Raw genomic sequence first — 26,576 nt, forward strand, 5'->3', positions numbered from 1 at the left:
TTGTTTTTATTATTGGTTGTTAGCCGCCCTGAGCCTGGTCTTGGCTGGGGAGGACAGGGTATAAATAATTTTTTATTTTTTAATTTTTTAATTTTTTATTATTATTATTATTATTATTATTATTATTATTATTATTATTATTATTATATTGTTGGACTTGAGTCATGTTTTAAACTGGATCCGATATCTAATAAATAAAGGCTCCATGCTACTGGATTCTTCCAACCCTCTGGATGCAGCTACATGGTTTGCATAACCTTTGGCTGGGGAAGGTTCCACTCTGCAGCCTGGGAGGCAGCAACACACCTTGAGGAACTCCAGGTTGATGTAGGGGAGGCCGCAGGTCCTCAGCTCCATCTCCAGGGGAGTCAACATGGTCAGAAGCTGCAAAGGGATAATGGAGCCCAGGCCAGCCCTCACGGCCGTCGCACACTCTGGATTGTGCAGCTCGCGTAACCTCAGGTTCCGGATGGCTGTTGCATAGACGTCCTTGTTCTCCCACCTGAGGGGAAAGATGCAGACAGTCAGGTCTCCAGGGTGAAACTCTCACCACACTCCCATGATGCAGCCTCCCCCCCCCCACTGCCCACACGCAAATCCTTTTGTCCCAAAGACCCCTGCTACTCACACAACCGGGATGTGCCTGCCTCTGGTGCACAGTTCCACTTCTTCCCCCGTCATTGTCAGGTATGTGAACTTGCAGCTTGGTTTGTTGGGGCAGTCGGGACTCTCCATCGCAAGGTGCTGGGAAGCAATTTCAGCACACAGGGCCTCCAGCTCCGACTCGTCGTTCAGCTAGGACAACACCAATAATAATAATAATAATTTTTTATTTATACCCCGCCCTTTGCAGTTCAGAAAACTGGGCTCAGGGCGGCCAACAACAAATTTAAAACACTTAATTGTAAAAGCAGCATAAAACACAGTATAAAAACATGAATAACAATAAAATTCAAAGTTCAGAAATCAATTTGGGGGAAATCCATCTAATAAGCATTAGATAGTCACCATGGCTGGCTGGCTGAATTGGTCCTACTTGGGCCAGCGAGGAGGCCAGGGGAGAATTAGCTGTGGGGTCTCAGAGCGGGTAATCTTCATAAAAGTGGAGGGGGAGGGAAGAGAAGGGAAATAAAAGATCAGGCTGAATTCAAATTAAAGGCCAGGCGGAATAGCTCTGTCTTACAGGCCCGACGGAAGGAGGTTAAATCCTGGAGGTCCCTAGTCTCATGGGACAGAGCATTCCGCCAGGTCGGAGCCATCACTGAAAAGGCCCTGGCCCTGGTGGAGGATAGTCTGACTTCCTTAGGGCCCGGGACCTCTAAACTATGGTTATTCATGGACCTTAAGGTCCTTTGCGGGGCATACCAGAAGAGGCGGTCCCGTAGATATGAGGGCCCTAAGCCACAAAGGGCTTTAAAAGTCAAGACCAGCACCTTGAACATGACCCTATACTCCACCGGGAGCCAGTGCAACTAGTAAAGCATTGGGTGAATATGCTCCCATAGTGATCATTAAAGAAATTGGAGTTCTTGTTGGAAATACACTAAAAAGGATATACCAAGAGCTCAGGCCACAAGTTTCAATATAAGGAATAATTCCTACTCGAGAGTTGAAAAGAAAAACATGTATATTCTGCTAAGAATAACAGTTTGAAGCTGATAGTAAATTTAAACATGAGGATGGGCAGGCATTAAGGACACCTGGGTCACATTCAGGAGCACTCATTCTCTTTCAGACACACTAGCTCCAATACTTTGGCCACCTCATGAGAAGAGAAGACTCCCTGGAAAAGACCCTGATGTTGGGAAAGATGGAGGGCACAAGGAGAAGGGGACGACAGAGGACAAGATGGTTGGACAGTGTTCTCTAAACTACCAGCATGAGTTTGACTGTGGGAGGCAGTGGAAGACAGGAGTGCCTGGCGTGCTCTGGTCCATGGGGTCACGAGGAGTCGGACACGATTAAACAGCAACAGACATAACTTTGGCATGTATCTATATGTGATGTCACTGAAGATGTGCTCCTCAATTGCTGAGTCAGAACTATGACACATGTTGTAAGAAAAAGTTGCTCCTTTAAGACACGGCACTCTGCCTAAGTTGTGAGCCAAGAGACAGATGTTTTTTGGAAATGCTGCGAAATGGCGCAGCAATCTTGATTTTGGCATTTCTGAGAGAGGCAGGGAGTGAGCACATAAGAAATAGCTGGTTAAAACCGAGCGGAACTTTTGACAGTACAGTTCCCTGGAAGCCTCTCTCACCCAAGTCCCACCAACACTGCAGGAGTTCTTGCCAAAGTTCCATTCTTTACAGAGAGGCTTTTGCAGACATTCCTGGTGGATTCTGCTTTGACGGTTGGGAGTTCTTTGCTGTCTACTGGTCAAGCATGTTGTGCATATATTTGGAAATGTATTATTTATACAACTTTCAGCCCATATAAAGCACTCTGAGCATTGTAAAACAATAAAATATTAAATCGCAAATTAAAAACTCTAAAGACAAACCAGCAGATAAATGGGGCATGTCTATCGTTTGGGTACATGCACTTTCTGATCTGAGCACTTAGAGGCCTTGAGATTCACACTGTAAATCTATGGATTATTTAAAAGGGTGGTTAACACAAGAGGGGCTGTAGATGCACAGAGACTTTTGGTGGGGAAAACCCATCATAAAATAATGTTGAAAATTTCTAGCCTCACTTTTTGGTGCACTGTAAAGCACAACATCTCCAGGCTGCTTGGCTCTCCTGATTCTCAGCCTCTCCAGGCTGCTTGGCTCTCCTGATTCTCAGCCTGCAGTCTGACCTACACTCAGCCCCACTGAATTTCCCCAGGATGCCACCAAAGTAGATAGAGTGATGAAAGGAGACCCACAATCGATCCAAGATAGATCTTGGCTGAAACAATCAGGACTCCCTTTTATAGTCTGTCATCCAGCAGCTTCTACAGGTGACTGAAAATCAGGGGAAGGGAAGGAAGCATTACTTACATTTTCAAATTTCTTGATGTAGTTGTAGGTCAGTATGTCAGCCTCCTGGAGGTCAACATCTGGATCTAGTGATTCTCCAACTAAAGTCTTCCAGAAGGAGGGCAAGAGATCCAGGGGCAAGGGGACGTCTGCCCGGATGGCAATGCCCAGCAGTTGCCCGAAGAAATGCAGCAGCTGCTCCTCCCCATAACTGATGGGGCTGGGTGTCAGGATATATTTTCCCTGAGGGTGGAGAACAGCATTAGCCAGGAAGGCAGAATCTGCCTAGGAATAGTATTTATTCATTAAAGATGTACAGTGGTATCTCGGCTGTCGAACGTAATCCGTTCTGGAAGACCGTTGGACTTTTGAAATGTTCAACAACCGAGGCTCAATGGATGGTCTGTGGAATCCATTGAGAAAATGGAGAAACACGCCTTGGAAGTCGTTCAACTTCCGACGTGTGTCCAAAAATGGAAGCAATTACTTCCGGGTTTTTGGCGTTCGAAAGCCGGAAGGTTCGGCTTCCGAGACGCTCAAAAACCGAGGTTCCACTGTATTCCTCTTTTCCACTAAAAAAGGAAGGGTTTCAATGATGTCCTATCCAGGGCCGGCCCAAGACATTTTGGCATCGGAGGCAAACTACGAAATGGAGGCTTCCACCACCAGGGAAGAAGGGGTGAGCGAAGAGCCACACTGGAAACAAGGGGGGGGGCAAACGAAACTTTATTCAGCAGTTGAAATAGGAATCCAAGGCTATCATGGGGGCGGGGGGGCAGGGGCCCACTCTGAACCATGCTGAGCAGGTGCAGACCCCAGGAGACCCCAGAGGGCAGTTCATGCCATTTCCTCCCTAGACATGGACGGAGACCAACAGTGCCTCCTATTCACTGAGAGGCCGCTGCAGAGGCGGGGCATGGAGGGGGTTGACCGTCCACAGAGATGGAAGATCCAGCCTCCAAGAAGTGTGCTGCAGCCACTGATGCCACTGCAGTGGCAGTAGAAGCGACGCATTCCTTGGAGTCTGGATCTGCTGCCCCTGTGATCCTGCTGCATGAGGTGGTCACCTCACCTTGCCTCATGAGTGGGCCGGCCCTGGCCGTATCACAGCAAAACGTATGGCGCCTCCCTGTGGCCAGCAGCAGCGGCAGCAAGAGCGCTAATCAGCTATAGCTTCACAAGGGTGGCGGTAGGCAGCTCCCCCTTCTTCTGCACTGGCTTAGCATACCTTGTTCTTATTGACTGCTGAGCTGGGGCAGAGCAAGAGCAGGGAGAGCAGTGAACTCTGGAGCTCCTTGCAGACCTGCCACAAGAAGTGACGGAAGGAACCACCTGGAAGGAAGGAAGATGAAGCTTTGAGAGCTGCGCAGCCACAGCCAGTCGTGGTGCTTGGGGTAACAGCCCCCCCAGAAAGGAGTCCTCTTAACCAGCCAACTCAACTTGTGCTGCTGGAGCCAACAGCCATTTGTTAGAGAGAGAGAAAAACCCTGTACAAAATTTTAAAAACAGGGTTCAAAGCTATCACCTTACAAAATAAAGTTCATTCTCAAGAGACTACACAACAAATTAGATGTTGCAACAAAAAACAAACTGATGCAGAGATAACACAAAGCAAATGTCCGGAATGCAAATCAGTTTTCCAAAGGCTGCCAAATGAAGGCAAAATCCATAGGTTTAGCTGCATGCCCAGCAACCCTTAATGTATGAGTCAGTTTCTCAGAAATGAAACAAACATTAATTTATTGAACCAAGTATTTAAAGCAAAAACCTCCTTTCAGCCCTGTGATATGATTGAATGGGCAGCTACTATGGTTTACGTGTTAGGTCTGTATTTGACCCATCAAAAAGTGATAGAAGACACAGTTTGGGGGTATAAAGGCACTGGTGCCAACTAATATTTCAGAAATTTCTTTCATTGCCTCTTCCCAAAATGTGTGCACATTTGCAAGGCCTGCGCCAACAGGTCTTCTTTTGCTATATCCCCTCCAATGCACAGGGGTGCCTATTCTAGTTATATGTGTAAGGTGGACTGGGGTCAAGAACAATCAAAAGATTCTTTTTAAGGTGTCTTCTCAGATATTTGTGGGGACGGATCTAAAAGGGGGAGTAAGGCACCGTTTTCCTGAGTGGGCTGTATTTGAGGCGGGAGATATACCCTGATGCCTTCTTGCTGAAAAAGATCCAGATGAATTTTCATATTAAATACTCCCCGCTAGCTTACTTAAGTGCTGGTGGCTTGTTACTTCTGAAAATAGTTGCTGCAAGTAAAATTTCTGGCAGCCCATGATGAAAAGTAGAAGCTGCTTACTTGTGCCATGGACCTCCTCGCCTGTGAAGCGAATGTTGAAGGCATAAGTTGGGTCTCCCCCGCTGGCCAGTTTCACACAGAGTTGTGAGGATGGCACGCACGCCAGCTGCCGGGCGGCCTGGCAGAAGTAGGAGTTCTCTGAAGAACGAATCTCTCCTGTGCAAAAGCAGGGGGAGGAAAAGAAATGAGCTTGGTGTGGGCAGGAATTTCATAGAATCATAGAATCATAGAATCCTAGAGTTGGAAGAGACCACAAGGGCCATCGAGTCCAACCCCCTGCCAAGCAGGAAACACCATCAGAGCACTCCTGACATATGGTTGTCAAGCCTCTGCTTAAAGACCTCCAAAGAAGGAGACTCCACCACTCTCCTTGGCAGCAAACTCCACTGTCGAACAGCTCTTACTGTCAGGAAGTTCTTCCTAATGTTTAGGTGGAATCTTCTTTCTTGTAGTTTGGATCCATTGCTCCGTGTCCGCTTCTCTGGAGCAGCAGAAAACAACCTTTCTCCCTCCTCTATGTGACATCCTTTTATATATTTGAACATGGCTATCATATCACCCCTTAACCTCCTCTTCTCCAGGCTAAACATGCCCAGCTCCCTTAGCCGTTCCTCATAAGGCATCGTTTCCAGGCCTTTGACCATTTTGGTTGCCCTCCTCTGGACACGTTCCAGTTTGTCAGTGTCCTTCTTAAACTGTGGTGCCCAGAACTGGACACAGTACTCCAGAATTTGATGGAATTCCGTCAGCTCCAAAGGCATGCTTCCTTTCTCCTTCTCCTCCTTTGCTTATTTCTACAGATACAAGCAAAGAAGGACTGCCATACCTCCAACAATTTCAAGCGGGTCCAGGGTGATTTCGGGGGCTGCATGATCCGCCGTCCTTTGCACAGTGGCATTTAGCACTCTGTTCATGACAGCCACTTTTGTATCATAAAAGATGAATCCTAAAGGAATAGACACAACAGTTCTTTGTTTGTTAACATTGGCGGGGGGAGGGGAGGGGGGAGAGAAGTAGACACTTGACCAAGATGGCAGTTTAGTTCCTTAGCTTCTGTTCCAGCAGAGTAATGAAACAAAACCACCTTAACCAAAAGAAAATAGAACAAAAACAAGCAGTACTCATTTAAATGTTAAAGAAAGGAGCCCTGGATATGTATTTTGACGAATAGATAGGCTCTGACTGATTCACGTTAAGATTTCGCAGCAACCTAACAAGGGCACCGAAAACACAGAAAACAGTCAAAAGCTTCGAAGATCACATCTCAAAAGGAAAATTAAACATGACACCTCTGAAGCACCAAAACCTTGTGATGAAAAAGTGACAGAACTGACAGGAAAAATGGGAGTAACTGAAGCATCTTCTGAAAAGTTTGATATGTGAATGACTTCTTCACATCGGTCTTTGTAGTGGTGGGAACGACATGATTTTAGTTTCCTGCGTTAGCAATAGGATTATTATTATAACCCTCCAAGGATCACCCGGCCACCTAGTCCATGAGAAGCCCTGACCTTTGGCCTCTTGGAGAAGCGCTGCAATGCTGTTGGTGTACATTTCCGTTTGCCGGAGCTCCACTAGCGGTAGGAAGAAGGTCTCCAAAGTGGTGTTGAGGGACTGGAGTAGAGCAAAGCGCAGGCGGAGGCTTTCAATAGGGACGTCTGCAATTGAACAGAGATGTTAGGAACTGAGAGGAAGGGGATGAGACAAAGGATAAAGGCATTCCCAGCCGGGCCATGAGCTCCTCAGCACACCTGCCCCCAAAACTGGTCCAGGCACCCAGTATCTGGGAGGAAGAAGGTCCCACAGCTCAGAACTTCACACATACTCAGCAGGCAGGAAACGCGCGGGTCAGCAGTGTCAGCTGGGTCCAAGTACACTTCATGTGGGTGGAGCCGAGCCGGTGTAATTGCCAGATGGCGGCAGAGCCGGTTAATGTACTGAACCAGGGCGACGTCCATTTCCAAGGACCACTTGCGGGAAGCTTTCTGGGCATGTCTGGCATCGATGCAGGCACACCTGGAGGAACAGGGGCAGACTGAACCCTGCACAGTCGTTGGGCACGTGCATCATAACAAATGTTTTCAACCAGCCACTTGCCAAAATTCACCTCTTGATGGGGCAGGTGTGAGTTGAGTGGCATTCAGCTCCTCTTTTGCAAAAGAAACTTTTTTGGGGGGAGGGGTGTGACGTTAACATATATGAGAGAGTGCTGGAGGTGAAATAGTTAAACAGGTTGCCCAGTCAGGACCCAGGGGGGTGGAGTCAGTGGGACTATAAAACCAGCTCTGGGAGGGGCAAAGGAAGGAGTCGGTAGAGGAGTTCGTTGGGTGGGTGGTTGGAGTGGGAGTGAGTTGGGATAGAGTCTGTGGGTAGGTTGAGTTAAAGGTAAAGGAATAGGGACCCCTGACCATTAGGTCCAGTCGTGGCCGACTCTGGGGTTGCGGCGCTCATCTCGCTTTATTGGCCGAGGGAGCCGGCGTACAGCTTCTGGGTCATGTGGCCAGCATGACTAAGCCGCTTCTGGAGAACCAGAGCAGCGCATGTAGCAAAATAAGCTGAGTCAGGAACAGTTAGGGGCTAGGAAGACAAGTAAATATCTGAGAGGTGGTTTAGTGAGTGAGAGCAGGTAGCGGAAGTTATAGGTCTGGATAGGTACCCCATGAATGTAATTGACCGATACCATTTATGAAACCATATGCTTGTTAAAATGCAATAAATAAACAGAAGTTTATGTTTCAATTTAACCCTGACTGGACTCAGTATTGTCCCAGGTAGGGCCTGGGTGGTGGCAGTGTGAAATAAAGTGGTGGCACAGGAATCAATAGATGGTGAAACGTCCGGGGACCCTGTGTGATCGCCACAGGGGGAGTGTGGAGAAGAAAGCGAATTCTTTACCTTTCAAAATGAAGGTCATAACCACATGACAAAATGGCTCGCCACACGCTACGGATGTCCTGTTTTGCCCGGTCAATGACAAATCTGTGAAATCCATCTAGTGTCAGGTACTTCTCTTCAGGAACTGAAATGGGCATGAAAGGGAAAGAAAGTATTCAGTGAGGGGGGGGGGAGAGAGATGCAGACTCCCCACTGCTCTAACATGTCATTTCCCCCACTCAGTATCTAGTTATTCAAGTCAAAACACCTCTCCTTCTATTCTAGCTTGTAACACAAGCTCTCAAATGGCATTCATGTGAGTAAAGTATAAGGGCCACACCAAAGCCGAAGGAATAAATCTAGTCCAGATGTTGAAAATAAGGATAGCAGGATATGCTATGCTGCAAAGGCTCTCCAGGCAACTGCAAGTGGCATGGCTTATTAGAAAGTTTTATACAGAGGGGGCCACTCAAACTGGTGGCGAGAACACTCAAAAGCAAGACCTTTTCTGATCATCTTAGGGCGTTGAGGCAATCCTGTGCAGTAGACAATAGAAGGTGTGACTTTTCAAGATTCTTGGACCCAGGTCACACCACTGCAACACCCTCTCCTAGCTAGCTTTGTATTTTTTTTTTAATAAAAAAACCTCCTAAAAAGACATCCAAAGGGAAGGTTTATACTAAAGGGACCTTGCCTATGATCAAACTAACGTTTGATTCCTGCGTACATTTTACCCCTCCTTTTCTGATAATTTGCAATCATTACTGTTTCGTGATAATGTATTTATAAATATTTAAATAAAAAAAACAAACAAACGTTTATGGGTTGTGAAATAAGCCCAGGCACAACCTGCTTAAAACCCTGCTCCTAAAGTGCTCAGCAGTGGAGCATTCTGGCCATAAACAGTGGCGCTGGAGGAACTCTCTTCTGAATTAACATGTATGAACCCAGATGAGCTTATAGCACCCAGAATGTAAGCCAGTGCTGGCTGACATTTCCATCTTTTGCACAAAGGGGCACTTTAGATGCTGCAAATGTGTTGCCTGAAAAGTATTTTTCACTTATCTCGCCTAGGGAAGCAACTGGGCAGAGTGTTTCTGCAGAGGCCTAAAAGAGGAAACGGGCAGCTTACCCTCCTGTTTCTTTGTGGGAGACTTGTCAGGGTCCTTTTCCTCAGGCTTGCTTTTCTCTGGGGATTTGGGCTTGACAGTCGGCTTCTTCTCACTCAAAGCAGTCCTGCTAATGTGAGGAAAACCTTCATGTCAGAGAGTATGTTTGCACTGTACTTGTGCAAAGCAGTTGTATATAGAAGACAGAGATAATTCAAAGCATTTTTTAAGTCCCAGAAAACACCCAGAATGATGAATTATCGTTGTTGTTGTTAAAGATTAGTGGTACCTCAGTTCCCGAATGCCTCTGTTGTCGTACGTTTCGGTTCTCCAACGCCAAAAACCTGAAGTAAATGCTTCCGTTTTTTAACGCTTTTCGGAACCCGAACGTGTGATGCAGCTTCCGCTGAGTGCAAGAAGCTCTTGCAACCAATCGGAAGCCGCACCTTGGTTTTCAAACGTTTCGGAAGGGATTCCGTTCGAAAACCGGGGTACCACTGTATCATCATAATCAAACTTATTACTCGCCGGTCTCTAGCAGGTCCCAGGGAGGGTTATGACAATTTAAGATTCAGGATTAAAAACAGTGAAAACCATCACAGGGATAGGGTGGGTCCTGAAAACACACCTCAGGGGTCAAAGCCAGGATAAAGACGTGCGCCTTCAGTGTTCACCAAATTGTAAACAAAAGCCCTCAAAGCAGTTTACAAAAACCCTACTAGAAAAATTAAGCAACAAACTGAAACTGACACAGGGACAAACAGAAGAAGACGCCTTTACCCCGGTAGGGCTCCCCTTTATCACATACACAGCACAACAAGACAATGACAATAATCCACCAACAGCATACAAATTAATATAGCTAACCTGATCCAAAACACCCACCCATCCCACTCACACACGAAAACAAAGACTACCACAGCCAATCACGAACAAACAACCACACCCTAGGCCAACCCCAACCTCTCTCACCACCAAAGGAACACAAGTGAACAGCAGAGAACCTGCACGAGCAACGCTGACACCAAACCCTACATACATTAAGCAAAATAGAAACATTGCCACCCGACCCCACCCCCCTTCCCCCCTCCACCCCTTTCCTTCCTACTGTCTCAACAAATGAAACTGATTTGTAAAAATGTTACATGGAATAAATACGAGAGACATTACACATACCTCTGTAAATCAAGAAAATCTTTAATAAAACAAAGCAGTTTACAAAAAGAGATGAACCGGATGCCCACTGCAAGGAGTGCCGGACCAAAGCCAGAAAGAGGCTTTGACTCAGTGGATGGCTTTCACACCATGCACGACTGTTAGTCCGTCCCCCCGTGCCCGCTTCCCCTTAAGCCACTTCCTGCATTTCCAGTTGGGGACTGAAGTGCCAAACCAAGAGGCGCTTCAAAGGGCAGCCGTGTGAAAAGCGTTGGGAGCGGAGCCAGAGTGGTTAAAGGATCTCACCTGACACTGTTGAGCACTGCCTTCTCCTTGGCGGGGGGTTTTGTGACGGGCCGCTTGGTGCTCACAACTTTCACCGGGTGCTGCTCTTTGCCAGCCTTGTTATACTTGCTCTTGTCAAACTTTGGCTTGGGAGCCCCGTATTTTCTCAGGATCTTCAAAGCACAGAAAGAAAGAACGGTGAGGGCTGCAACTTATAAGGCAAGGCTGAATACATTTGCCAGAAAGAAGCCCCCACAAGTGGGCTCCAGAGATCAGGAGGAAAAGGGTTCATACAAGGAAACACAAAACAAATATTTCCCCTAGTCGCAGAGCTTCTCTTTTGGGCATGACTGCCACTATCTTTAGCACAGAGTAGAGCAATGAAACATTTAATGCCAACCTGGGTGAGCTGATCCTCAAGAACTTTCTTTGGGGGGCGGACATTGGTGAAGAAGGTGTGCAGCAGGTTTCCTGGTGTCTGGGCGTTAATCTGCTCTTTGCTGAGGTAAATCTCTGCCACTTTGGTTGGTTTTGCAGGTGTCAAGCTCAGCATTTGCTCAGAATGGAGGCAGCTTTTAAATATTTCTGTGAGGACTTCGCGGGCACCTGGCACAAGTTTGTCACCTGAGGGAAGTCAAAATATTAAGAATGACCATGGGACAAAGCCAGTACAAGACCAAACACATGGAAACTTGTGGAAAGATCCACTGCATTAAGGACTCAAGTTACTCGTGTCGGTTTTTCACATTTCTGTGCAGAGGCCAGGCTGTCTATTGTAATTTTCTCAACAGAATGAACAATTAGCTTTTGTTTTGCATTACGGTTCATGTTTATTTGTTGATACACAACTTTGTTATGTGCTGCAATAAATATTTTTCTTAAAAAATAAAAGAAAAGCCAGTACAAAACAGCTTTCTTCTTGTTTATCCAACACTTAAATCCATCTTTTTAGAACTAGGCCTGAAGACTATTTAAAGGGTGTTCAATTTGTTAATAGCTGCCAGAAAACGTGTGCTTCTTGCATCTCTTGTGAAAGGCTGTGGCACTGGACTTCAACTCCCATCAGTCTTGGCCTGCGTAGGCAAAGGTTAGGGAAGAGAGGACTTGTAGCCTAACATCGGGCCGCAGCTTAACGGTCTAAACAGTTGAACTCTGGCAGTGCCGTGAATGTGGCTCACCTCACAATGGCAACAAAACCTCTTCTCTTGCACAAACCTCAATGAAATGAAATGAAGGTCTGTTTCTCAAACACTCATAAGACACTCTTAGCATGAGTACAAAGTGCTCTCAAAACATAATTGATCACACACCTTTGATGGTCTTGTCATTGAAATAGTCTTCCAGTGCAGGACTCCCTTGTGTATCAAACAAACTCTGATTCACAGTTGAGACAGTTAAAATCTCCTCCGTCGACATTTCCATGAGCTCATCCTCTCCATCCAGACTCGACAAGCCAATCAAATCGCTGCTGTTAAATAAGCTGGCTCGGATCTTTTCTATCTTGGCCCGGGATCGTATCTATTTTCAACAAACACACACATCTAGGTAAATTTATGAAGGTAAATGAGTTCTTTTCATTGCTTCTTTTGATCTTATGACTCTGAATTCTTGACCTGCTTTACATTCTCCCCTACCCTTTCCCACTCACTTCTGACATAATCAATCTGTTCTGCCTCCTCCAAATCCCAAATTCTGCAAACAAAACAAAACAAAACAAAACAAAACAAAAACACCAAAACAAGATGAAGAACCTATTATATATTTTAGGTCTCACCCAACTGCAAATTGTTTTAATCTAATTTAATGTCGGATTTTTACAGTGCTGTAATCTGCACTTTGACTTTATGGTGAAGTGCTGGTAAGAAATTTGTTAATAATAAATAAGAATAAGAATAGTATGCAAATGAAATTAAACTGCTGCATCACCACAGTCCATTTTAAGATGGCTGGGTACCAATATAGTAATATCTTTTGCATTGAAATACAGTGGTACCTCTGGTTACGTACTTAATTTGTTCCAGAGGTCCTTTCTTAACCTGAAACTGTTCTTAACCTGAAGCACCACTTTAGCTAATGGGGCCTCCTGCTGCCACCGCGCCACCGGAGCACGATTTCTGTTCTCATCCTGAAGCAAAGTTCTTAACCCAAGGTACTATTTCTGGGTTAGCAGAGTCTGTAACCTGAAGCGTACGTAACCTGAAGCGTATGTAACCCAAGGTACCACTGTATACCTCTTCTTACAAGCCAGGAGAGCTACCATTATTACTTTTTAGCCAGGCCTAGGATCCACTGAGATGAACCAAAGTCTGGCCATGGCCCATCCTCACATCATGTTAGATGGCTGCATGAAAACACAGCAAAGAGTTCTGTGGCACCTTATAGCTAATTCATTGTAGCCTGAGCTTCTTTCGTAAGGCAGAAACTTAATTCAACAGATACACTCATGAACTACAGGCTCTTCCATGCTCAGCTTTTCCATAGTACAACAAATTAATCTTTACGGAATCATAGAGTCTCTTTGCTGTTTTGTCTGACATACATGCAAAGCCTCCAAATGCGATGCAGTTTGTTGTGACTCAAGAGAAATGGATATATGTCTCCTTTCTCTCCCTTCTGCATGGAACAATCTTCACAAATGCAGAGCGCAGGAAGCAGGTTCATCATAGGAAGCAAACAGATTTACCAATAATCTTTTAATTCAAGCTGCCTCAAGCACATACTTGTCAGCTCTCCACACTAAGAGGTAACTTGCACTCCACACTAAGAGGTACCAAAGTTACAACTAATTGTACAATCTGTGTCAATAGTGTCAGCTTGTCCTATCCAAATCAACCTGCTGTGGTGCAATTATGCTATCCCTTGTCTGTCATGTTAAGATTACCCAGCCCCCCCATCATGTATAAGCAGAGGAGACACATCCTTCTTGCCAAGATCTATCTTGCAGTGACAGAAGAAGAAGAAGAGGAGCTTGGATTTGATATCCTGCTTTATCACTACTGAAGGAGTCTCAAAGTGGCTAACATTCTCCTTTCCCTTCCTCCCCCACAACAAGAACTATGTGAGGTGTGTGGGGCTGAGAGACTTCAGAGAAGTGTGACTAGCCCAAGGTCACCCAGCAGCTGCATGTGGAGGAGCAGAGACGCGAACCTGGTTCACCAGATTACAAGTCTACCGCTCTTAACCACTACACCACACTGGCACCACACAGGAAAAACCTGGTGATAACACCAATATATATGGAATTCAGCTGGCTGTTTCCTCACTCTCATGGAGACCACCTTTAAAAAAGTGGGAATCCTTGCCCTAGGTGACACATAAGAGGGTGGTGGAAGCTGAGAAAGAGAAACAGGGCAGGTCCCCCAGAGCTAGTAAGGCTTCCCTAAAGGGTTGGCTCCCCCTCCACTACACCTTCTTCTGTGGAAAACAATTACCTCCACAACTGCAAAGCCCTTGATGGGCCTCGAGGGGACCGGCTGGCTGTCCAGAGATGTAACAGTGTACATAGACCCAACATCTGACACCGATGCTGTTTCCACATTGTCGAGCTGCTCCCCGAGACTCCCCAGGCTGCCCAGACTCCCAGTGCTGCAGAGTGAAAGGTCTAAACTCTCCTGGCTGGAAACCACATGTGGCTCCAGCAACCCAGGCGGAATGACCATCTCCAGGCCAGCTTGAAACTGGTCTACAGAGATATCGCTGATGGTCCGTGAGATCCCCTGGGAGCTACAAAGAGAGGCTTGGCTGGTGGAAGCAGAGGCACTGATGCTCATGGCAGGCGTGACGCTGCTGGAGCTGCTGATGTCCAAGCTGTCCACGCTGCTGGAGACCACAGGCTTGTCCATCTCGGTCTTACATTCCCCTCCCTCCGCTTTGTCCTTGGTTTTCTTAGGCTCCTCCTCCTGGACTGGAATGTAGATCTCATCTTTGAAGACACCGCCGTGGGCATTGCAGGCCTTGCGGATGGCGCTCCGCACAGTGCCTTCCTCCAAGTGGGTGGGGATCCCCGAAATCACCAGCAAGCGGCTGTGAGCAGTTGTCCCAACCAAGGCCTGGCAAGCATCGGCCACGGCATCATTGGTCACGCCCAGCCCCTGGGGATCCTTCTTTGTGAGATGCCTGAGGATTATCAGCAAGGTGAGCGCCCGATGGAACCACAACATGTCCTCTGGCTTGCTCCCACCGATGCTCAACAGAGCGGTGTCCGTTTCGGCAGCTCGGGATGAAGTCCGCTTCCCTGAAGATGTTGTCTTCTCTCGCTTCATTTTAACCTTTTTCCTCTTTGACAGGAGGCTTGGGCTCTGTGGGGTCTGCCCAGGAGACGATGAAGAGGAGGAGGAAGAATCGCTTAGATTTGGGCCGCTGGTCGAGGACATCACATTGGCTGTGATGCTCATGTTGATCGGCAAGGTTACTTCTGCCACGGCCAGGCAGACCTCCATCAGAGCATGAAAGTAAGTGGAAAACCTCCCCTGGTCAGCTCCTCCAACCCCAGATCCGCCACAAGCATTTCCAGATGCCCAGTTTTGGGTTTCTTCATCGTACAACCTGTGCAGTTCAGACTGGAGAGCCATCAGCATGGCCAGGCAAGGGTTGAGCTGAAGCGCAATGGAGGAGGACAACCCTGCTGGGTTCTTCTTCTGCTCTAGCCCATGAATTTTGCGAAGCAATTCGGCTAGGAGATGAAAGAGCAGTTCCTTCACACAGGCTGCCATGTTGATTGTCCACAGGAAATTCCCTAGAAATGTGCAAACAGAATGGGGAGTCAGGATTTTTTATTTATTTACTTATTTCATAAAATGTATACACGACTTGACTGTAAAAAAAAGAAAACTCAATGGGGGTTACGGCATTTACAGCAGAATGTACTCCTATTTACAAGTAAGTTTAGAGATTAGCAGCCTAAAATGGAATATGCTCTTTTGCTCCAGCTTGTGCGGAAGCTGTGAAGACAGCACCCCATCCTTGGCTAGCCATGTCAAGAGTGCTCGCCTCCAGCCTGCATGCATTAAAAAACCAAGTCTTATTGTTACCAAGGAAAAGCAGGAGCAGAGACTTTGGGCCTCCCCAGAGCTCAAAAGATGCCATGTTAGAGGACATACCATATTTTTCGCTCCATAAGACACACTTTTTCCCTCCTAAAAAGCAAGGGAAAATGTGTGTGTGTGTGTTATGGAGCGAATGCAGGGGGGAGGCAGGTGGGGAAAGCCCCCAAGAGCCGCACACAAGCTCTGTGTGACTCTTGCGGGCTTTACCCCAGGAGGGAGAAGGGACTGACTGGCCACGTCAGTCCCTTCTCCCACCTCGTAAAAAAGCCCGCAGGAGCCGCGCACCCTTTAAAGAGCGGGCCGCTCTTGGGGGCTTTTCCCTGAGGAGGGAGAAGGGACTGGCTGGCTGCGTCAGTCCCTTCTCCCACCTTGTAAGAAAGCTTGCAGAAGCCGCGCACTCCTTAAAGGGTGTGCGGCTGCTGCGGGCTTTTCTACGAGGTGGGGGAATTCCCCCACCTCCCGCAAAAGCCTGCAAAAGCTGTGCGCTCTTTAAAAGGTGCGCGGCTCCTGTGGGCTTTTGCGGGAGGTGAGGAATACTCCCAGAGCTTGCCCGGGCTTCCCCCGCCAGCCCCAACAAGCTCTGGGAGAAGCGGACAGGCTGTGTGCAGTCTGTCAGGTGCTCCCTGAGCTGCTCTTTGGGGCTGGGGGGCGGACCCGGGCTTCCCCTGCAAGCCCCGACAAGCTCCTGAGCAGCTCTGGGGTAGCCTGCGAAGCCTCCGCAGGGCAGCGGGATGAAGGCTCCCTGCTGCCCTGCGGAGGCTTCGCGGGCTACTCCAGAAGCCAGAACAGCTAGAGAGAGCACTGCGCAGCGCTCCCTCTAGCTGTTTTAGCTTCTGCCTTAGCGGCGCAAAGCCTCCGCAGGGCAGCGGAGAGCCTTCATCCCGCTGTCCTGCGGAGGCTTCTCACGGCTATCCCTGGCTTTTGCGGGAGGTGGCGGAAGGGACAGAGTGTGGCTCTGTCCCTTTCCCCACCTCCGGCAAAAGCCAGGGATAGCCGTGCTCCCTTTACAGAGTGTGTGTGTGGCTCTTGGGGGCTTTTCCCCAAGGAGGGAGAAGCCCCCAAGAGCCACACACACACTCCACGCGGCTCATGAAAGGGAGCGCTGAGCAGAGCCTGGGATGCATACAGGCTCTGCTCAGCACTCCCTTTAAATAATATTTTTTTTCTTGAGTTCCCCCTCTAAAAACTAAGTGCGCCTTATCGTCAGGTGCGCCTTATGGAGTAATACGGTAGCTGGTGTTGTGCCTCCCCAGAGCCATGGACGTCGGTTGCATAGTGTAGGTTTCTGGGTGGCAGGAATTGGGTCTCTTTAACAGGGCACTGAAATTGACCAAAGCCTATTCACCAGAACTGGAATCCTAAATCCTACGAACTGCTAATTCTCCTTATTCTCCTTATTTGCCATTCATCATTACCATTACCAAAAAGAGGGCAAGGGGATGGGGGAAGAGAGAGAGAGAGAGAGAGAGAGAGAGAGAGAGAGAGAGAAAGGAAGGAAGGAAGGAAGGAAGGAAGGAAGGAAGGAAGGAAGAAAGAAAGAAAGAAAGAAAGAAAGAAAGAAAGAAAGAAAGAAAGAAATCCACGTACATATCAGATCTCTGCTGCATCCAACTGGGGCTTTTAACTCTGGGCAGCCCAGCAGGGAGGTGGCCACAGGGCGGCACATTGGAAGGGCTGTCTTAATGTTTTTTTAAGCTCATGGCATTGGGGCCGTTTTGTCACTGTAGTTTCCAAAACGTTATTCTATTTCCCCACCCATGGTTGTTTGTGTACAACAAGGAGCTCCATTCTCACCAAGGATTTCCACCACTTGCAAGAGAACTGAGGCAGGGATTGTGTCCAGCTCCTCTTCAGATTTTCCGTCCCCATTCTCAAGTTTCCAGGTCAGCAGCTGCTCCGCAAATGCCATCGCCAGGGGAAATTCCAGGGGGAGGGAGTGCAGGATGAGCACAGCTCCAGGAGGCGGGGACACTCCTTGAATGAGACCCACAGAAATAAGAGTAGCTGCTGAAGTTTGCTTTCAGCAATGGTGTTATGTGCATTATTAAAAAGGAGACTTGTGGTAAAGAAAAATCACCCTCCACCCCTTTAGCTTCCCCAAGGAAAAATCCTTGAGCAATGTGTACCTCCAGAATTCTCAAATGCAAGGGTTAGAGAGTGGGGTTTTAAAAATCAATTATAACATGATGAGAATAGCTCTTGGGTAAATTAAGATCTCTCAAGCTAGTATCTCAGATCCCGAACAATATTGCTCCAGCCTCTATTCATGACACGCAGTTATGATCTACTGCTGCAGCTATCAATCCCAATTCCAAAGATGTTTTTGTGTGTGCATCTTAAATCTTACCAAGTTTGATGTGGACCTTGTCTGTGGATATGATGACGGAAGGATACTGATTGGTTGTGGGGGGTGGCGTCAAGCCTGTGTTGGTTGGAGAAGCATCTCGAGGGTAACACACAGCCTCAATGAGGTTCAACTGGCCACTCCTCTTCACTTTGTGACCAAGGCCATAAACAAGAATCCGAGCCCAGGGAGCCTTATAAAGCGAGGAGCTACAAAACAAAAAGGAAGGTTTGCTAAGGGTGCAGCACAAGAAGCTTTTAAGAAAACAGACCCAGGAGTCTCATCTTCAATTGCTTTGAAAGCTCCTTGGGGGCAGGGATTTATCATGTCACCTGCGTTGCTCTGTAAGGCAACAGGACTGTGTCACTAGTGACATTGTACAAGATACTGTCATTATCATGACATACGCTTCTCCCTTTCTGTAACCATGGTGTGGCTTGGGGGAGGGAAAATCAGTATTTTGGAATCTTTGGTGGGCAGGTAGATTTTTAAAGCCGGTCTCCCTCCACCCTCGTTCTCTTTGCTCGCAGCGACTTACTCTTTGCGGAATCCAGACTGACTTTCCTTACAGGACACAACTATAAAGGCTGCGCCAGGGAAGTTCACATCCATGTTGACTTTGGATTCAGAAATGGGAAACTCTTCAGATGGGAACTGTTCGGGAGCATTCTGAAAAGCAGAGTTTTTTAAGCAGTTGTAAACCAGAGGTTGGAGACACAGCCATCCATTCTACCATTTCTAAATTAAATTGATGCTGAGCTAGGCTAGCTAGTTTGGAGCTGATCTGGAGAGCCCCTACATCTCAAAAACGTATGGAGTCAGAAGATGCCACCTTCTTAAGCTACAGAGGAGCTGAAAAGGCAGTCCCTTCCTTATAGTTCACCAACAAGCAAGAGCCAGAAAGCACAATCCTGCGGGACTCCAGCATCACCCGACCTTTTCTCAAAGGGAAGGGGCTGGCGTTCTTTTGAACAGGGGCTGGATGAAGGTGTTTTCCTCTCCAGAAGCTCTTTTCTCCTATGGACAAGGAAGGAGTCTAAGAAAGCCCTTCTAGTCCAGCACCTTGTTCTCACGGTGGCCAAACAGATGCATATGTGAATCCTGCAAGCAGCACCTGAGTGCAGTACTGCTCTCCTCATTTGTGATGTCCAGCAGCTGGTATTCAGAGGCACAATGCCTCCAGCACTGGAGGGAGAGCATAGCCAGCAGTCCTTTGTGCTCTGACCTACTTCAGAGCCTCCTCTGATCTGCTACAAATACAACATATCATTTATTTCAGGATGGTGAATGGGCATTTTAATCAAAGAAAGAAAATCCTGAATAGCTTTGAGAATGCTTTTTATAAAACTATAATACAGACACTGGAAGGACAGATCGTGAAGCTGAGGCTCCAATACTTTGGCCACCTCATGAGAAGAGAAGCATCCCTGGAAAAGACCCTGATGTTGGGAAAGATTGAGGGCGCAAGGAGAGGATGAGATGGTTGGACAGTGTTCTCAAAGCTACCAGCATGAGTTTGACCAAACTGCGCGAGGCAGTGGAAGACAGGAGTGCCTGGCGTGCTCTGGTCCATGGGGTCACAAAGAGTCAGACACGACTAAACAACTAAACAACAAATACAGACATACCTTGGAAGTCGATCAGAATCTGTTCCGGAAGTCCATTCAACTTCCAAAACATTCAGAAACCAAAGCGCGGCTTCTGATTGGCTGCAGGAAGCTCCTGCAGCCAATGAAAAGCAGCAGAAGCCACGCTGGACGTTCAGCTTCCGAAAATCGTTCGAAAACCGAAACACTCACTTCAGCTTTCAATCATTCGGAAGTCTATTTGTTCGGGAGCCAAGGCGTTTGAGATCCAAGGTACGACTGTAAATTAAAATGTGATATTGGGGGGTGGTGTGGGACTTACCTGCAAGAAGGAACAGATCTGTTTTGTCAGATCGAGCAGACTCTCCTCTCCCTGATGGAGGGTCCGAGCAATAGCAACTGTGAGCCACTCCTGGACTGTTTGGGAACTGCCTTGGTAGAAGAGGTCTGTGGCTGAGCAGTTCTGGGAATGTATGCAGTGCTGGAGGGACTGGGCCAGGAGGATAGAGCTGGAGCTGATCGTTCCATCTGTCAAGTGAAAAAGAAGACATGGCTCAACTCACTCATCTTTGGATATCCATTTTCTCTTCATCATATTACAAGAACAAACTGATCTCAACAGCTACAAAGACTGAATTGATTAAACAAATAAACAAATGTGCACACTATCTCATTTATGAATATGGTTAAAACTACTGTACTATTTGCTTTAAAAAGTCCCATTTTACCAGGAAGAGGTGGTGCCAGAAGCTGATTGGATAGCAGCTGGAGGTGTTCTAGAGTGATGTCCCGAATGGCAGGGATGTGAAACAGGTGAGTAAACATGTGAGGAGATTTAGGGGCAAAAATATTTAGAAGAGCCATGCGGCAGTACAGCCTAGCGAGTGCAGCTTCACATCGTAAAAGTTCTCTGTAAAAAGAGAGATAAAGAAAACACATATTTCAAGGGTCTTTAAAAAAACCACCTCTGTATACACACAATATTTTGTCACTGAACCTTCTGAACCAAAGTAAGATGTTTTTTTTCAGTTTAGTTGGGTCCTATTTGTAAAATTGCAGTGCTTAAGTTCCTATAGTAGCTTTGCAAGGGAAGAATGGGGGGAAACAGTACTTGGCCACCCCCATGGGGTTCATTGAGCCCCTGACACCCAGCAGTCCCATCAGGTCTAGTGGTCACCAGCTGTTGCTGCCCCTCTCTGTGTCTGATCAGCTGTATTAGGGCATTAGCAATCGCTTAGGATTGAAAAATGTGTGTACAGTGGTGCCCCGCAAGACGAACGCCTCGCAAGACGAAAAACCCGCTAGACGAAAGGGTTTTTCCGTTTTGGAGGCGCTTCGCAAAACAAATTTCCCTATGGGCTTCCTTCGCAAGACGAAAGGCCATAGGGAAATCTCCAGGACAGCGGGGAAGCGCAGCGCGTCTTCCCCACTGTCCTCGGACCTCCTCCGAAGGGTGGCGGTGGGGCGGAGAGACCTCCTCCCGCCACCAGCCTTACGAAGGCTCCTCCGAAGGGTGGCGGTGGGGCGGAGAGACCTCCTCCCGCCGCCAGCCTTCCGAAGGCTCCTCCGAAGGGTGGCGGTGGGGCGGAGAGACCTCCTCCCGCCGCCAGCCTTCGGACGGCTCCTCCGAAGGGTGGCGGTGGGGCGGAGAGACCTCCTCCCGCCGCCAGCCTTCCGAAGGCTCCTCCGAAGGGTGGCGGTGGGGCGGAGAGACCTCCTCCCGCCGCCAGCCTTCCGAGCAGCCTTCCGAAGGCTGGCAGCGGGAGGAGGTCTCTCCGCCCCACCGCCAGCCTTCGGAAGGCTGCTCGGAAGGCTGGCGGCGGGAGGAGGTCTCTCCGCCCCACCGCCAGCCTTCGGAGGAGCCTTCCGAAGGCTGGCGCGGGGAGGAGGTCTCTCCGCCCCACCGCCAGCCTTCGGATGGCTGTCCTGAAGACTTGCGGTGGGAGGAGGGTTTTCCTTCCCACCGCCAACATTCAGAATGCTGTTCTGAATGTTGGCGGTGGGGAGGAAAAACCCTCCTCCCACCGCAAGCCCCGGGAACAGAGGAGAAGCGCTGCGCGCCTTCCCCTCTGTTCCCGTACCTGTCCTGAAGGCTTGCGGTGGGGAGAAAAGCCCTTCTCCGCACCGCCAGCCTGGCAAGCGGTCTCCATAGGAACGCATTAATTGATTTTCAATGCATTCCTATGGGAAACCGTGCTTCGCAAGACGAAAAACTCGCAAGAAGAAAAAACTTGCGGAACGAATTAATTTTGTCTTGCGAGGCACCACTGTACTTTCCCCCTCTTCCCTTTAACTCTATTCTAAATATGTGTGGTACTGCTTATATTCTTTCACTAGATGGCACTGCAACACAGCTTGCTTTGGCATGCACCAAGAGACAACAAACAGCTCTACAGCAGCATCTAGGGACAAACTGAAGCATTCATTCCTGAGAAATAGTTGTTCCATTACTATCTGTGGGAGTGAAGGGCAAACCTCTCCAGCTGAATAGGACAGGTTACAGGAAGACTTGTGAGTAAAACTACCAACTAACCCTGAATTAATAAAAGAATGAACAGAAATTAACAACTGTTAAGTGGCGAAATTAAAAAAAAATCACATAGATTCTATAAAAATGGAAAATAACCATTATCAGAACGTTAGTTGAACTTTGGTGAAGAAGGTCCTTCATAAACACTGTCAGGTTTTCTTTTAGATGTCAGAAAATATTTTATTACACAAAGCTACACCTCTTGGAGAGGGACGCGGGTGGCGCTGTGGGTAAAACCTCAGTGCCTAGGACTTGCCGATCGCATGGTCGGCGGTTCGAATCCCCGCGGCAGGGTGAGCGCCTGTCTTTCGGTCCCAGCTCCTGCCCACCTAGCAGTTCGAAAGCACCCCTAAGTGCAAGTAGATAAATAGGTACCACTTTATAGCGGGAAGGTAAACGGCGTTTCCGTGTGCTGTGCTGGTGCTGGCTCGCCAGAGCAGCTTTGTCACGCTGGCCACGTGACCCGGAAGTGTCTGCGGACAGCGCTGGCTCCCGGCCTCTAGAGTGAGATGAGCGCACAACCCTAGAGTCTGGCAAGACTGGCCCGTACGGGCAGGGGTACCTTTACCTTTACACGTCTTGGACCGCAGCAGAAAGACCCTGGATGTAGCTGCAAGGATAACGGTCTCAGGTGCACGCTCCCTCCCCAATGCTTTAATGTTAATTTACCTGTGAATCTGAATGTTTGTATTGTCCAGAGAGACCAAGCCATTTGTTGCAGTCCTCCTATAGCCAGCGGGCGGTCGTTCAAGCATATCAATAGGGTACCAGTATCTGACCAAGACACCTTCGCTCCTGAGATAAGTCTCTACCTGGACAAGCTCATTCACCTGGAATGACAAAATGTTTTTCACCTGACAACTCTGCGCCTTTGTGACGGGCTACAGTAGCCAAAACACCAGAGCCACCCCACCCAAGCTTAAACATAGCTTCCACTTGCCGAATCAACGTCCAGAACAACTCCGTGGAGCCCAAATGTCTTCAACATCCCACGGATAGCAAACTTAGGCAGGGCTGTTCCTACGGCATTGGTGGCCACGTTGTTACTATCCGGGCAGCGGGTGACGACGGTGAGACCTGAAACCAAGAGAAAGGTGGTCTTAACATTGTGATCTTTGGTAAGCTGAAGCTGGGCCTTCTCAAGGAGGCCCCTTTGCTAAAGTCAGTGGCGTAGCGTGGGGGGTGCAGGGGGGGCGGGCCGCACCGGGCGCAACATCTGGGGTTAGGGCAAATCCATGGGTTAGGGGGCGCAAATCCACGGGTTAGGGGGCGCAAATTACTTGCCTTGCCCCGGGTGCTGACAACCCACGCTACACCACTGGCTAAAGTTAGCAGCTGGTCCTAAGTCCGGCCTATACAGACCATCCCAAGCTAGAAATGTGCGAGGAGTAGATAAGGACTTGTACATCCCCCAGTCTGTGGCCTGTTGTTTGCGGTTATCGTAAAGCAAGTCAGCTCTGGCTGCCATGTCTTCTTGCCATATTGTGTTGGCATCAAGGCCTACAGGAAAGCACCACGGGATCACGGTGATGAGAAGCAGGGCCTCTGTCATAGCTCCAACTATGATGGCAGCTAAATTCCTTCTGCTTCGTTAGCCTATAGGAACAGAGTGTGGGTGCTCACTCATTTCATGGCTGCAGCCTCAAAACGGTGGTTGTGCTGATGCGGGTGGGTGAATGAGTAACTGCAGCACACCCATCCCAAGCAGACCTTCGCCTGCTTCTCAGCGGAGGTGGCTCACTCATTCTGTTTGGAGCCATCCAAGGTGAGGCCCTGAATCCACCCTTAATCTAACCCAAGGAGAAGCGAGGTCAAAGACCAACCCCCTCCCAAAACGTACCTTTCCGAACTTTATCAATGGTGAACTTATTGGCTTCGTCTTTGATATCCTCAATTGTGGGAAGGTACAGGTCTCGAGGGATGCCCCCGTTTTCCTCATAGAGGAATTCCACTGTTTGCCGGGCTATATCAACCATTCCTGAAACAAAGACCATCCTTCAATTAAGCAAGCTTATGGAACAGCTTGAAGGCTAGCAGTTTGGATCACTGGGAGTGAGACTTTTCAGGCAATGGATCAATGAGCAGGTTACTACAGGCCAGAATCTCTAGCAAACGTGGAAAACCTTTTATGAGTATCTAGCTCTGTATCGAAGCTACCAGCATGAGTTTGACCAAACTGCGGGAGGCAGTGGAAGACAGGAGTGCCTGGCGTGCTCTGGTCCAGGGGGTCACAAAGAGTCAGACATGACTAAACGACTAAACAACAACAGCTTTGTATCGAAGCAGAGGAATAAGCACAAGAGCAAAGGTTTGCTAGTGTGGGTATTAACAAAGGACCTGGAAACTGGTGCTAAATTCAGATGAGAAATGCTTCTGGTGGACTTACCCAGCTGCAAAGCTCCTTTAATTTGATCCAAGCCAGACTTCCTCTCTGCTTCATTGCGGAACCGCCTTCTAATTGTAGGGAATACTTTGGTCTCCCAGGCTTTCACTAGCAAGGCATAATGATCCTCCTGCCAAGGGAAGCCAGGCATGTCCATGTCAGATCAAGGGAGGGACATCAGTCCACCCAGCCACAGAATATTTATTCCGACAAGCAGCAGCTCTCAAGAGGTCTAAAGAAGACTGAGAGTTTCTAAATGCAAAACATCTAAATTAACCCAGAGGTATGCCTCCCACCTCAACGCACACACATAAAAATCCAAGAAAATGCACATCATGCAAACTGCAGTGTTGAAAAACAAGAGTATCTACAGTATATCCAAGTTTTGATCTGATCCCTCCTTGTGTGAATCATGGCATTTAGAACAGCGGCGTAGCGTGGGTTGTCAGCACCCGGGGCAAGGCAAGTAATTTGCGCCCCCTAACCCCTAACCTGCCGCCGCTGCCAGCTTCTTCTTGCTGCTGCCTGGTCTGGTCTGGTGTGGTTCTCTCCCGCGCTCAGCGCTGCGCTGGGCGGCTGCTGCACTGTCCCTCCCCCAGATAGCCCCTCGCTCTCTCTCCGCACCGCACGCCTGGCACCCACCCCTCCACAGTGGGCGGCGACCCGGCGGCTCGGATCGGATTCGCACAGCCAGCACTGCAGTGAGAGAGAGTGAGTGAGCCAGGTAGGGGCAGAGAGCTGAGAGTGCGAGCGCGCCCCCCCAGATGTTGCGCCCGGTGCGGCCGGCCCCCCTGCACCCCCCACGCTACGCCACTGATTTAGAAAAGGGCTGGGGTCTATAGATTTGCAGAAAAATACAGAATTCTGTTATGGGGTGAGTGCAGGAAGCATCTATAAGAAGGCAAGCGAAGAAAGAAAGGCGATGCTAATTGAAGCTGAGGAGTTGAGGGAATCCATTTAGTGAGGCAGCTGGCAGCTACACCAATGATAATCTGTAAATGTGGGAACTGGTGGGCAGACAGACAAAGTACCAGGTGGAGACTGCCCTGACAAACTCTTCCTTCCTAAGCTACTACGTTTGTTCGTGTTATTTTCCATCCGTCATTTGGGTGGAATCTGGGACCTGCTTAGCATGGAACCATGTGATGCTGTCAAGGAGATGCGCATATGAGATCCAGTACCGATTGCATGGATATGGACAACCAGCTTGAGAGGTCTACAAAAGATGTCAGAACACCCAGAAGCAAGCATTTGAAGTGAATTGAAATTTGTTATTGTTAATGTTGAAAGTCTGAAATAAAAAGCAGCTGAGCATGTAAGAACCCCCATTATATTCTGCTTACCCTTGGGATGTCATCATCGTCTTCGTCATCGCTTTCATCATCTGCAATAGGAGGAGGGTGAGGCTCAGGGCCCGATGTGATGAAGTTTTCATAGCTGAGTTCCATCTTATAATGGCAAGAAGTGTCACTGTCATATTCTGTAATCAAGCAAGAAGTCGGGGGTGGGAGAGAGAGAGAGAGAGAGAGAGAGAGAGAGAGAGAGAGAGAGAAAGAGAAAGTTGTGCCAACCAACAAATTTGATGAATGCAACATGACCCTTAGTTTGGAGGAAAGCTTCCCGATAGTGCTTTTGTCGCAACAATGGGAGGCTGCAAACGGGTACAAACATGTGAAGCTGCCCTACGTGGAATCAGGCTAATTGGCCTATCTGCCCCAGTGTTGCTGACTCTGGCTGACAGCATCTCTCCAGGGTCTTGGGGAAGGAAAAGACTTGCCAGTCTTGCTAAGGCATCTCCTTTGGAAAATAGGATGATGGACAAGATAGGCCTTTGGTCTGATCCAACTAGTCTCTTTTCTTACCTAGGGTTGCCATATTTCAAAAAGTAAAAACACCCCAAAAGTTGTTGAGCTTTTTTTTAAGAAAACACCTCCAAAAATGTGACTTTTCAATGACAAAGCACCACCACCACCAAAATCCAGGAAAATCCT

At 48.2% G+C, this 26,576-nt stretch overlaps 1 protein-coding gene across 6 annotated transcripts in view; it reads right to left on the minus strand.

Moving 5' to 3' along the window:
* The window catches only part of HECTD4 (HECT domain E3 ubiquitin protein ligase 4), a 121,655-nt gene that overhangs the window by 4,433 nt on the left and 90,646 nt on the right, over window positions 1-26,576 (minus strand). For 3 of the 6 annotated variants that reach the window (XM_083629147.1, XM_083629146.1, XM_083629143.1), the window contains exons 51-74: window positions 25,929-26,065; window positions 24,589-24,715; window positions 24,043-24,180; window positions 23,143-23,279; window positions 22,872-23,032; window positions 20,401-20,582; window positions 19,995-20,200; window positions 18,625-18,755; window positions 18,090-18,295; window positions 17,537-17,716; window positions 14,129-15,432; window positions 12,008-12,215; window positions 11,098-11,321; window positions 10,719-10,870; window positions 9,281-9,384; window positions 8,170-8,293; window positions 7,100-7,290; window positions 6,786-6,932; window positions 6,101-6,220; window positions 5,275-5,430; window positions 4,195-4,298; window positions 2,988-3,209; window positions 629-795; window positions 307-502 (exon numbers count right to left, since the gene is read on the minus strand). In XM_083629147.1, coding sequence (XP_083485273.1) covers window positions 307-502; window positions 629-795; window positions 2,988-3,209; window positions 4,195-4,298; window positions 5,275-5,430; window positions 6,101-6,220; window positions 6,786-6,932; window positions 7,100-7,290; window positions 8,170-8,293; window positions 9,281-9,384; window positions 10,719-10,870; window positions 11,098-11,321; window positions 12,008-12,215; window positions 14,129-15,432; window positions 17,537-17,716; window positions 18,090-18,295; window positions 18,625-18,755; window positions 19,995-20,200; window positions 20,401-20,582; window positions 22,872-23,032; window positions 23,143-23,279; window positions 24,043-24,180; window positions 24,589-24,715; window positions 25,929-26,065 — 5,024 coding nt within the window. Of the gene's footprint in view, window positions 1-306; window positions 503-628; window positions 796-2,987; window positions 3,210-4,194; window positions 4,299-5,274; window positions 5,431-6,100; window positions 6,221-6,785; window positions 6,933-7,099; window positions 7,291-8,169; window positions 8,294-9,280; window positions 9,388-10,718; window positions 10,871-11,097; window positions 11,322-12,007; window positions 12,216-14,128; window positions 15,433-17,536; window positions 17,717-18,089; window positions 18,296-18,624; window positions 18,756-19,994; window positions 20,201-20,400; window positions 20,583-22,871; window positions 23,033-23,142; window positions 23,280-24,042; window positions 24,181-24,588; window positions 24,716-25,928; window positions 26,066-26,576 lie in introns of all 6 variants that reach the window. The other 3 variants (XM_083629144.1, XM_083629145.1, XM_083629142.1) reach the window with 1 other exon arrangement.

This window comes from Podarcis filfolensis (assembly GCF_964270895.1).
Source record: "Podarcis filfolensis genome assembly, chromosome: 8".
Classification (NCBI taxonomy): domain Eukaryota; kingdom Metazoa; phylum Chordata; class Lepidosauria; order Squamata; family Lacertidae; genus Podarcis; species Podarcis filfolensis.